The sequence below is a fragment of the Amia ocellicauda genome, chromosome 7 (genome assembly GCF_036373705.1).
Source record: "Amia ocellicauda isolate fAmiCal2 chromosome 7, fAmiCal2.hap1, whole genome shotgun sequence".
Taxonomy (NCBI): domain Eukaryota; kingdom Metazoa; phylum Chordata; class Actinopteri; order Amiiformes; family Amiidae; genus Amia; species Amia ocellicauda.
Window position 1 is genome coordinate 14,383,564 of NC_089856.1, and position 12,850 is coordinate 14,396,413.

Here is a 12,850-nt window from a genome sequence, read left to right on the forward strand (position 1 = left end):
ATGATTGTAGTTTGGATATGTGCAAGTCGACAAAATATTTTACAGTGAACAGATTTTTGTCCAAGAAAACAAAACAAAAACCCGTTTTAGTTTGTGCTATATGATCTGGACCACTCCGTGGACCACAGTGCTGAGGCACCGGACCTCGGACCACAAAATGCTACAACCCCTACTGCTCCGCTGTGTCAGTTGCTGCTGTAACTGATTCACAAATCGTGGGTGGTCCTTGACGTGGACGAATTGACGTGCTCCCCACGTACGCATGTTTAGAATATCACACATCGAATATGGAACACTGATGAGAATTGGAAGAAGCCGACAAAATCTTCTCGTGTCAGGGCATTCATTTTGACCAAAGATCAGATTTTTTGTCAATGAAATATCGGGACCCCCACAAGCTTAAAGTTTTCTCTCTTATGGGGGGTCCCGGACGCCCCAGTCCTCCTTCAATTCAAACACTGCATGTAAATCTGGAAGACGATTATAAACTACATTGGAAAAATGAAATAAAATTAAGCATTAAACTACAATGCTACCTGGCCTAATCAAATAATTTACCCTAGTCAGGGTTCAAAACACAAAACATAGACAGATCCTGACCAAGTATTGACTCAGTGACCACAGCCTGGCCATTGAAACTGGCTGCCACAAGGAAAACCCTAGATGGCCAAAGAAAAGAGGCTGTGCTGTCACTGTGATCTGGGACAGGTGGAGACAGAGATGCATTCCTGTTTCCAGTATTTCTGTGGTTGGAATATTTGTTGTAAGCTTTGGCAACACCAGAACGTCATGCCAAAAAATATCATTTGAATTTAATTTGAGAGGGAGAGAGCTCAAGAAAAAGAAGGGGAGAGGGAGAATGCTAGTGGTAGTAGAGGTTGGAGTAGAGCAGTACCTGGAGTCCCAGTGAGTAGTGATGTTTCCTGTTCTGATTGTGAGCGTATGAACTGCACATGAACTTCAGAGTGTCTCAGGGAACAAGGTTTACGGGAGGGGAGGAGGACTGAGCAGTGGGCTTTAGGGAAATCCGAATTCCTGCTCCTCTGTTCCCACGGTACCCCCCTCCTCTTCCTGGCTGGGGTTGGATGCAGTGAGGTCAGATTCTGGCTGAGGTCCCAGACTTTGCAGAGTTGGGTTGTGAGGTCAACACAACAGATAGTCTGTGTGTATGTACAGTATTCATCACACACACACACACTCACACTGTGTACATGTGTTTTTAGTTAAGCAGGGGAACTTGGGAAAAGCGGGATAGCAGAAAATGACAAGGACAGGGGGATGGCGAGAGGGATGGAAGGGAGAGAGGGAGGGGGGTGCAGAGATAGCAATGGCAGGGGGGGGGGATAGAGATAGAGGGAGGGAGGCGAGGATTTCAGTTAACGCAGAAAGACAAACGCATTGGACTGCCTCTCAGCTCTGTTCACTTCAGCACATCTCAGCACAGCATCGCACAGCACAGCACAGCACAACAAAGAATAACCCATTACAGCACAGCATAACCCAGTACAGCACAGGGCAGCACGGCGCAGTGACAGGTGCAGGGAAGTGCTTCCAGATGAGAGCCAATTGGAGCTATGCCCCCCCCTGAGGCTAACGAGCCGGAGCAGGGCTTTAAAAATTAATTGCCACAGTCTCTGTTTTACAGGAGAAAATCAAAGCCAAGTAAAACAAAACTGAAAAAACGAACTCAAAAATGTTACCAAGCTGAGCTTTAATGAGGGGCACAGACGCTGGTGGGACTGGTCTAATGGTCACATTCAGAGACCAGTGTTTTGAGTCATTAAAAACACATTTTGCCTTAAAGTAAGTGAAGTGTTAAAGTTAGTGTTGCATTTGGTGTGAACTGGGGTTAGGGTTTGAGTCTCCATTACAGTTAGGCTTCTGTTAAGGTTGGGGCTGTGCTTCTAGTGAGTTAACTGCATCGGGCACAGAGTTGTAGGGGCCTGGCTTGACATTTTGATGTTTGGGCGGGGTTGGGGTTCAAGCTGTTGTCAGGCCTTTAAATGAGACAGGAGACTTACTGATGTAACACAATGGTGTATACTGAACCAGAACTCCTTTCTGCACTGCAGTGCCGTTTCTCAGTTCAAAACAAAAACCCTGTAATGTGATTTTATTGTTAGGCTAATTAATTGTTGTGTCTGTCTTAATGGAAGATTGGTGGTTTACAATTTATGATGAGAAAATGAAACATGTGAAATTGTGAAATGTACGCTGTCTGCAGCACCATGCCAGAGCTTTAAGGCACATTACACACAATCCTAGAAAAAGGCAGGCGGTATTCACCCTCTTTCACTCTCTCTGTCATGTGCTGCAGTTAATTTTAGTATTATTATTATATTTCTTGGCTGATACCCTTATCCAGGGTGACTAAGAATTGTTACAATATATAACATTATTTTTAAATAGAATTGTCCATTTATACAGCTGGGATTGTACTGGCACAATCCAGGTACAGTAACTTGCTCAAGGGTACAACAGCAGTGTCCCCCACCTGAGACTGAACACACAACCATCTGCTCAGGAGTCCAGAGCCGAGTTACTACTACTGCACTACTGCACTCTGCTGCCCTATTGGAAGTGAGCAGGCAGGGCTGGGGTGTGTTGGCATGCAGACTGTGTGCTATAGAGTCTGTGTTTTTCCATCTCTTCCCCTCCTCTCCCCACCCTCAGCACACCCGTCTCATTCCTCCCTCCCTCGCCTCCTCTCTCTCTCTCTCTCTCTCTCTCTCTCTCTCTCTCTCTCTTTCTCTCCTCATTCTCTCACTTTCTCTGTCTTCCTCTCTCCTCTCCCAAAAATAATCATGGCAGAATAAACAAAAGTGACCTCTGACTGGTACTGCATTTTATTCCCAGATTTCACTGGGGCGGGGTGGGGGCTTGGGCAGTGGCAGGGGGGCCTGGAATCTGCTTCCCATTTCCCAATCCTATAAAAAACCTTAAAAAAAAAACAAAAAACAACTAAATAAAAAAATAGTTTTCCCAATCGCCTCCAACCCGGAAAACCACAACACACAGAGGAATGGGAGAAATGGGGATAAAACTCCAGGTGCCACACCCCCTCCCCCCACACCACACAACTCCTCAGCATCTGTCACGCTCCCCCGCAGCGATGACAACCCACCACACACACACACACACACACTCACAAACCAAACCAAACACAGGCGACTTTTATATATTATAACATATGGAAATGAGGGAATTAATGAGTGATGCAGTAAAAATGAAACTAACATTTTATACACACACACACAGACATACATGCACACAAACACACTATGTAATAAGATAATTAACTCTTGCTTCTCTCCACCTCCCTCTCCCCATCTCTCTCTCTGTCTCTCTCTCTCACAGATGACACGCAGACCCTCCCACAGCTGAACGGGCCCCCCCTGGCCCTGCCCCCACTACAATTGACCACGCCTCTTACAGAGCCCCCAGCCCCAACGCTCTGCCCGCTCCTCCCCAGTCCTCCAGCAGGGGGAGCCCTTACTCTTGCCCCACCCACCTCAGGAGTGTCCCCCGGCCGCCACTCCAACAGCCTTGTCCCCCGGCCTGAGGCCTCTGCACTGCCCAATGGGGCCCCCTCCATGGCGGCTCCTACTCCCCCACCCAGCGCCAGCCCACCAGAGTCTGAGGAGGACAAGGCCAAGAAACTGCTCTACTGTTCTCTGTGCAAGGTGGCTGTCAACTCGCTGTCACAGTTGGAGGCCCACAACAAGGGTGAGTGCTGTGTTGTGTTATGGTTGAGTAAACTGAGGTGTACTGTGGTGTAGTACAGTGAGCTGAAATATTGTGACTGTATTTTTGTGTAGTGTGCTGTACTGTACTCTGCTGTACTACATGCATACTCAAACACACTGACAGACACTGATGTGCTATGGGGCAGGCGGGCTGATGGGGCTCAAGCCCCTGCCCTCACGGACAAGTTCCCACCCTGAAGATATGTTAGCGCTCCCGGTCGGTACTACGTCCGCACCCTGTCTATTCCGCAATTTATCAGCACCGCCCCGTTTGGCACTGCATCAGTGCCCCGCCTCTGCGGGCGAGCCATCTTAATATCCTGTGCACGTTACTGTTGCCAGACACACACACACACCCTCTCAGTGCTGTGCCCCGCCAGTTGCCCCAGCCCAGGCGTGTGATTGGAGCAGCAATGACTAATCGGTTTGGAAACCAGAACAAACTTTGCAAACAAAACAGTCTGGAAGCAATTTGTTATGATTATTTTGGTCTGCAAGTCCCAGATGTGGCCCAGACCTCTGTGTACCCTTGTTGGGGGTGGATGAGTGTGTGGACCAATTGAGGGGGTCAGGGGAGGGGTACCCCACAGATATGCCCCGTTGCTGTGTCTCTGTATGCTGCCACGTGCTTGCCTTCCTGTGGTCAATGTCTGTACCCAGGGACCCCCTACCTTCCCAACCCCTAGACTGACCCTGTAGGCAGGGCCTGTTCTAGACATTTGGAGGACCTAGGCAAAATTTATTTTGGAGGCCCCCCCCTCTTGATTGGTGGACTAGTGTAGACGATGCAGGTTGGGGCTCCCCGCCCAGGATTCAAGCCATGTACCTCCGGCACTCCGCAGCAGCTCCAGCACAGTGGAGTGTTAAGCCCTCTACACTAACAGACTGGGACTCTACCACAGGAGGATTAACACTATACTACTTTTACCGAGGGGTTATGTCACTTTGTAACGATCTCATTATGACACGAATGAGCCCCGTTACACTCGCGTATAGGGATGTTACAGTTATGCCTCCAAGCCCAAGGCCCTAGGCAATTGCCTACTCTGCCTATAGGTAGCGCTAGCCCTGCCTGTAGGTCATTATCAACAATCTCAACTCCACCCACAAATCAGCTGGGTTAGGGGTAACAGGGGGATCAGTGCGTGACAAGTCATTTCATGGCACAGAAGGAAAATAAACACATGGAAAAATAAAATAAAAATAATAAATAAAAATATGTAAATAAATGACAGGCACAAAAATAACTGCTTCACACAGTCACACAAACACATACACAACACACACACTCACACACACAGTTACACACACAACATACACACACACAGTTACACACACACATTCACACACATGCACACACACATTGCAGAGCGAAGCATTGTAGTGTTATTACATCTGACCACCAAACCCAAATCCCCACCCCTCCCTCTCTCGTAAACCCATAACCAAAAACCACAGCATTTAAAAAATAAAAATAGACACACACACACGCACACACATACATATATATTATAAGCAGAAGTATTCAGCTCTGGGGTCAGAGTCTGTGTGTAGAGCTGGATTTGGAGAGCACTGCGTGAGTGCAGACTGCAGTGCTGACAGGAACCTGTAATTACCACGGAGGCACAAACCTTGGCCAAAGATCCAAAGTTTGATTTAAAAAAATGCAACAGCTGCAGATTCCAGGTCGCAGTTGTGGGCTCTGCTCCTGCATGTGAGAAAAGGGCTGTTTTTATGTTTCTGTTTGTGTTCCTGGTGGTGGTGTTTTGGTATTGTTGCTGCACTTTCCTGCCCAACTGGTTCAGATTGGTGCTGGAGCACAACCTGCATGTAACCTCAGAGTAGCCCCCCCGTAAACCCAGAGAACTGCATGCTGTGTGTGCAAGCGTGGAGGGAGGCTGGACTATGTCTGTGCTTTGCTCTGCTGTGCCTGTATCTGTGTGCTGTGCACATACACACATACACTCACACACAGATGGATTGTGTTTCTGTAGTTGCCTGTTGACTGAGCTGTGCTATGACATGTTGTTGCTGTTTTAATGCTGTTGTTCTTGTACATGCTGTCTGCTTGCCACACCGGAACAGCACCTGGCACAAAACAGAGCATGCACAAACATGTGCAGGCCCTGTCTTATGTGTGTCACTGGAAAAACAGACAGTGCACTGTGTGTTTGAAGGGAGGGGAGTGATTTGATCTTAATATGGAAAGATTCTGCAACTGATGTCATGCTCTGAGCTCAGCAAGAGAGAGAGAGAGAGAGAGAGAGAGAGAGAGAGAGAGATGTAAAGGAGAAGTAGAAGGAATGAGGGAGGGAGGGAGAGAGAGAGCGAGACAGGAAGAGGAAGAGAGATAGAAAGGGTAAGGACACACAGGATTAAAGGTGTGCAGAGCAGACAGAGTAGAGCTGGGGAAAGGGGACAGGTGTGTGGACACCCAAACAATTCCATCTCACTGCTGTATGCAACTGTTGTGCTGCCAGTCAGGGAGGGTGTAGTGTGGGCTGCTGCCTCCCTCTGGTGTTGAGAATCAGAACTACAGCTCCCACTGCTGGTGTGTGTTGCAAGCTGAAATCCCCTTTGGTGCAGTGCACCCTCTGTGCTTCCGTTTGGTTTGTGAACCTGTTGTCTGGTTCTTGGGAAAGGCTGTTATCATTCTCTCTCTTTTTCTCTCTCCCTCCCCATTGTCCTCCTCCCTTCCCCTCTCTTTCAGGTACCAAACACAAAACGATCCTGGAGGCAAGGAGTGGTCTGGGCCCAATCAAGGCATACCCCCGGTTGGGGCCGCGGCCCAGCGCAGAGCAGGGGGGGGGTACCCAGGACCCCGACTCTCAGGAACGCACCTTTCACTGTGAGATCTGCAATGTGCGCGTCAACTCCGAGCTGCAGCTCAAACAGGTCAGTGACTGCTGGAGCTCCAACTGCACTATAGCACAGCCCAGTAAAGCATAGTACAGCACAGCATGGTACAAGTACAGTGCAGTACAGAATAGTACAGCACAGCATGGTACAAGTACATTGCATTATAGTACAACACAACACAGTACAGTAAAGCATAGTACAGCACAGCACGATACAAGTACAGTACAGTACAAAATAGTACAGTGGCACACAGTGACAGCTGGTGGCCAAAATGTTTGGCTGTTCACACCTCAGACATAGCTGACGGGTGGGTTCTGTAGAGGTGGTGTCCAGGGCTCTGACCTGTGTTTAGATGCACACTATTTATTAAACAAGCTGTAGTGGTAGAAGACTTCTCTCATATTTAAAAAACATCTAGACAAAAAAACTGAAAAAAGATCTGACAGAAAACAACAGGATTTTATGTTTATTTATTAACCAATTTACTCAGTAGTGTAAAAGTAGTGGGCAGCAGTGGCAAAGAAGACTGATTATTTAATATTTAAAAATGTATAGAACATGATTTGAAAATATATATATATTATAAAAATACAATAATACACATACTGTATGGTATATTTAATATCCGGTCACCAGCCTCACCAGTCTCATTTATAACAATACTGGGGGTTACAGTCACCCCCGAGTACCCGAACAATATAGCCCAGATCAGCCCAATCACTTTTGCAACTGTGACAAAACATTTGCATTATGTAACCTTCAGCCAGAACAGCAAGAACAGCGGATAGTGACACAGGAAGGGGTTGGGTAGGGAGGGGGAATTCTGAAACTCTGAGATGAGGCAACAGGAAGTCATAGTCAGCTGTACATCCAGTTCCTGACTGGCTGCAATGTGCCAGGGGTTCCCGGGGTACTGTCTGTTGCTTCACTATGGGTTTTTCTAAACTCAGAGGAACTGTGACCCACTGTCCCTTACTGAGCTGACAATCAGTCAGCAGGGACAGTGCTGTTTTGTCTATTCTCTAGTGGATTTGTTCTCTATTATCCACGGAGACTCAGGTTTATTCAGGTTGAGTCTCAGCTCTGGATATTTTATTCAATGCATACAAGGAAAGAACATCCCGTCACTCATTAAGTGATAAAGCAACTGTTAAATCATTGGCAGAAATACAGACAGATATATACATGTAGATTTGATGGGCATATTGGTTGGGAGGGCACACAATGTACTTGGTGGAACCTGGGAGGGTCTAATCTATCAGACACAATTAATTTCATATTGGTGTAAGGGGAGACAGAGAAATGGATTGGAGATGTGCTTGCTTGATTGACCAATTTCTGAGCAGGAGGTACCTTGTGTTTCAGGTTTCCTTTGTTATTTATGCAGGCAAGCAAACAACAGTTATATCTGATTCTTGAGTATCTGCAAAGTTTCACTGGCAAAACCTGTTTCTGAACGAGAGCTGTACCCAACTATTGTCTTTATGCAAACCTGGTTTTCCCTTCTGCAATTGTTAATGCAGCATCCAGTCTGTATCTAGGGAAGTTCATGTTTCCCGTTGTGTCATTGCCAGACTGTGTCTGTGCCGTTGCATCAGTGCAGTTGTCACGTCTATCTGAAAAATGTGTTGATGCAGACCCTGGAATTAAAGGGGAGGTTCCTACACTTTACAGCACGTTGGTACAACGGCATATCACAAATCACAAAAACAGTAACAGTTGTGTTAAACTGCTCATAGTACAATCTAAAATATCTGTTACGCTTTAATATGATGACGCTCATAGCACACTTCAGTGTCAGGCGTGTGTTCTGGCCTGTTCCTTGTCTTCCAGAGGGGTTGTTTCTACAGATGTGAGAGCTGCATCCATACCGATCACTGTCCTGGATGTGGTTGTTGGTATTTTCATTATTATTATTAGTTTGTTCTTTCTCTCTCCAGCACATATCCAGTAGGCGTCACCGGGATGGAGTTGCTGGGAAGCCGAATCCCCTCTTGACTCGGCACAAGAAGCACCGTGGCGCCGACCTCACGGTAACCTCTGACCCCCGATAGTCCAACATTAGCTCATAGTTCAGCTCTGAAGGGCTCCAGGATGTATTTCCTCTGTTTACTTACATAGTTACAATGTGTATTTCACTAATCATCCCAGGAGGGTGATTCCAGTCTTGAAATACTTTTATTATTATTATTGTCATTGTTGTTTTAAAATTTAAACACGCAATGTAATGTCACTCTCTCTCTTTGTCTCCCAGTCCTCTCTGTCCTTCCCGAAGGATCTGCCGAAAGCTCTGGGAGCCGGACTGTTGCCCAGCCCACTAGCTGTTGCTGCAGCGATGGCAGCTGCTGCCTCCTCCTCCCCACTGGCTCTGCGGGCGGCTGCCGGCGCTGCCCCCCACCACCATCACCACCACCACCTGCTGCAGGGCCCGCCCCTCAGCCACGCCCTGCTAAGACCTGCCCCCGGGCCCATCCGCACCTCACACGGGCCAATCCTCTTCTCCCCTTACTGACAGATCCCACCCCCCGCAGCCATCCAGGGCCAATCAGCAGCACTTCCGAAAGCACACTGTGAAACTAAAGGAATACATAAAATATATAAGATGCATTAATAGATTAAAATAAATACGTACGTAAATAAGTAAACAATCAAGTTAATAATTAAAATAAAACAAATAAACTGCGACAGAGGAGAGAATCTAAACAAGGAACTGGATCAACAGAATCTCTACGGCAACTGCCCCCCACCGCCACGCTCCCCCGCAGACACTCACTGAGTGACAGACTGATTGACCGGAGTGTGGACAGCTGTGGATGGAGGGGTGGGGCGTGGAAGGAAGGGAGGTGGGGCATTGAACTCTCAGATTGAACCCCCTCTCCCCACAAACTCTACCCCATCACCCCCACCAACCAACAGACCAGCAGCTTCCAGGGTTCACTCCCCCTCCATCTCTCTCTCACCCCCACTCTCTTTCTCCAAAAACATATCCCTATTGACACAAACACACTCACACACATCAACACACACACACACACACACACACACACACACACACACCCTGCAACTGTCCCTAGTGTACTGTACTGCTCTTCCCACCTCGCCACACCACACCACACTGCACTGTCCTGCTGTCCCTGTTACTATTGCTCTACTCAGCTGTACCACATCACCACATTGTACTTCATTACAGTGTACTTCATCATCATCTTAGACACTAGTGACCACTAGGCCAGTCACCCAGTCCAGTCTCTGTAACTCGTAGTGTAGCCGCTTTTCTGTCCAGCTGTCAGGAGCCTTAATAATGCTGCGCTGGAGCCGTGGCCTCAAGTAACTCAAGAGTAACACACAGGCAGCAGGACACGCCACTGCAGAGGCGCTATAACTGCCCCCTGCCCCCCATCCCCCTCCTGTGCCCACTGTTTCACCAGCTTGATCGTATGCACTGTGATGTATAGATAGCAAAATGTAGTTGTAGATTGTGGACTGAATCCATAGGCTTCCGAAAATGTCTTACTGCTATTGTTACTACTACTACTACTACTACTACTACTACTACTACTACTACTACTACTACTAGTAATACTACTACTACTGCTACTGCTACTGCTGCTACTATTACTGCTGCTCAGACACTGAGTAGATTTCTGCCACAAGAGAGAAAGAGCGGGACACTCTTGGCCTTTGCTGCTGCTCCAGAGAGAGAGACGGACGGGGATGGGGCTGGGGTGAGAGGAGGGACACTCATCCACTCTACCATAGCACGACAGAAACTAACAGAGAGGGGGGGGGAGAGAGAGAGAGAGAAGAAGGGTGTTTGGATAGATGCAATAAGCCAGTGGACTGGGGGGTGGGGGGATAGGCCAGGAATGTCTTTCTGGGGGTGCAGTGGAGGAGAAGGACGAAGAGGATGCAAGATAATAAGGAGGATATTTAGAAAAACAAATATTGGTGTCCTAACACCCCCACCTCTGCCTCTCACACTCCCTCACACACAGCCCTTCTGCCCAAGACAACGAGTGAGAGGGAGAGAAGGAGAGAAGGAGGCACACTGACCACAATGCACAGAAGAAGACTGACCAGCACTGAGAGGTGGACCGGTCACCAGGACTGACCCCTCTAGTGTCTCTGTGCGATCCTTCATTGTGACTTCCTTTACTGAATCTAAAGCCATGTAATGCACCTGATTAGTTTGTTTCTATTTGTTTTGTTTAGTTTTGTTTTGTTTCCACGATTACGAATTCTTGTTGTGATGATGATACTGATACAATTATGTTTTTGTTTTATTCTTGTAGCAAAGACACTGATATCGGACAGCTAGTGATACAGTGAACATGATGAAACAAAAACAATCAAAAAACTAAAAAAAAAACTACAAGATATTTTTCTATTAGGGGTGAGAGAGAGTGAGAGAGAGAGAGAGGTAGTAAAACTGCACTCAAATGTGGGGGGTTCTGCATAGCTGTGTCTTTGTAATCCAGTCCTGGGGGGAGGGGGCATAAACCAGCTCTCTTCCAAACATTGTCCAGGTTAAATAGGTAAATTAACCAATTAAGGGATTGAGTCATGTGAGATGAAAACCAGGTGATGCCCTGACCACCCCTTCCAGTACCAGGGCTGAAGATCAATGCAGCAGTGTGGGGCATCATCACAGGACCCCCCTCTGGGTTGTTGAGGGGAGGGGTTGGGCTGTGAGTGTGAGAGAGGGTCGGCCTGAGACTCAATCCCGAACAGACTGGTACAGAAACTAAAACAAATAATGTTTTTACCTGCCTGGTCTTCCTACAGCTTCTCTCTGTGCCAAGGTCACCTTGTTCACACCTGAGACGCAGAAGTCCAGACAGAGAGAAACAGCTGAACTGCACAGACAGACACGGACACTGACAGAGACACAGACATGGTCACAGACAGCGACAGGATAATTACTCACAGACAAACACACACATTGATACAAAGGACATGGGCAGCCAGGCAAACAGACAGACAGAACTAACAGGAGGACTGACCGACTATGCTATGGGAAGACAGAACTCAGTGCCAGCCCTGTGTGTGTGTGAGAGAGAAGTTGAAAATGTGTGTGGTGTCTCCTCCCTGTGCTAATTATCTACAGTTAAAAGGCATTATATACACACATACATATAAATGCAGTAGATGTGTGGAATATTAATCCCAGAGTGCCCCACTCCCAGGATAACTGTCCGTGACCAGTGTTTGGACGCGTGCTGCGTTGGGGCTGCGTATTTCAATCCCAGACCGATGATCCTCAAGACAGACATGTCACTGTGAGAGACTGTAAATTAACTCAATTAGAGAATATTTTTGTTATGTTATTTTATTACCTGTAACAGCCCTGTCTGCGTGCAAGTGCTAGAAATCATTTTTATATATTTTTTAAAACACGGTACAGGCAGTTTATCTTGGGAGGGAAATATAGAGCACTGCCCACCTCTACACTCCCCTGATGCTTCAGGCCCCCCGGGCTCCTCCCCCAGCCAGGTTAACACTGCAACACAGATAGAGAGAGAGAGAAAGAAAGAGAGAGAGGAGATCAGTTGTCTGCCAAACCTGTAGCAATACTAAACTCACACAGGCTACTCTTGTTTATTGCAATAAATCAAAGAAAACAATCAAATAAAGTAAATATATTAAATAGTATATAAAATAAGACAAATAAAAGAAAACCTTTAAAAGGAAGAACCTACTGCAGATACCAAGAGCGACCCGAGAACTATCAAGGGAAAAAATATATATGACATACAACAGATAGATAATATGAAAGTTTAAAGAAATTATTAAAAGTGAAATAAACCTCTAGAGCTTCCTTCTTGATGATTTAAAACATGATAAATAAATGGTTTTAAAAAGTGCCTGGCTCAGAGTATTGCTTGTGCTGTGCATCTGACTGTGTTGGGTGGAGTCTTTGGAGGGTTTGTAATTCACTGCAGTACAGTACAACAGGGTCTCCAGCCCTGGTCCTGGTTCACCTGTCAGGCAGTGTGGAAGGCACAGCTGTCAGTCCCCCAGTCTGGACTGGTCAGCTGGGGACAGCTGAAGAGAGAGAGAAAAAATGTGAGTGAGTGAGGTCCGTGTAACACTTATCAATTCAATTTTTTGCAATATCTGAAAAATTTGAGAAATGGTGGTTCTTTTAGAAAATTGAAAAAATTAAATTAAAACATTTTAATTTTCTGTAAACAAAAAGAAAATTCAATATGTGGTGTTCAATTTCTACAGAAATGAGAAATGGA

The 12,850-nt window shown here is 46.7% G+C and overlaps 1 protein-coding gene across 2 annotated transcripts in view; it reads left to right on the forward strand.

Moving 5' to 3' along the window:
- znf385a (zinc finger protein 385A) overlaps positions 1-12,467 on the forward strand; it is a 52,480-nt gene extending 40,013 nt beyond the window's left edge. For both annotated transcript variants that reach the window (XM_066708621.1, XM_066708622.1), the window contains 4 exons: positions 3,358-3,726; positions 6,457-6,641; positions 8,546-8,638; positions 8,860-12,467. In XM_066708621.1, coding sequence (XP_066564718.1) covers positions 3,358-3,726; positions 6,457-6,641; positions 8,546-8,638; positions 8,860-9,117 — 905 coding nt within the window. In that variant the 3' untranslated portion in view covers positions 9,118-12,467. The remainder of the gene's footprint in view (positions 1-3,357; positions 3,727-6,456; positions 6,642-8,545; positions 8,639-8,859) is intronic.
- Positions 12,468-12,850: the final 383 nt, after the last annotated feature.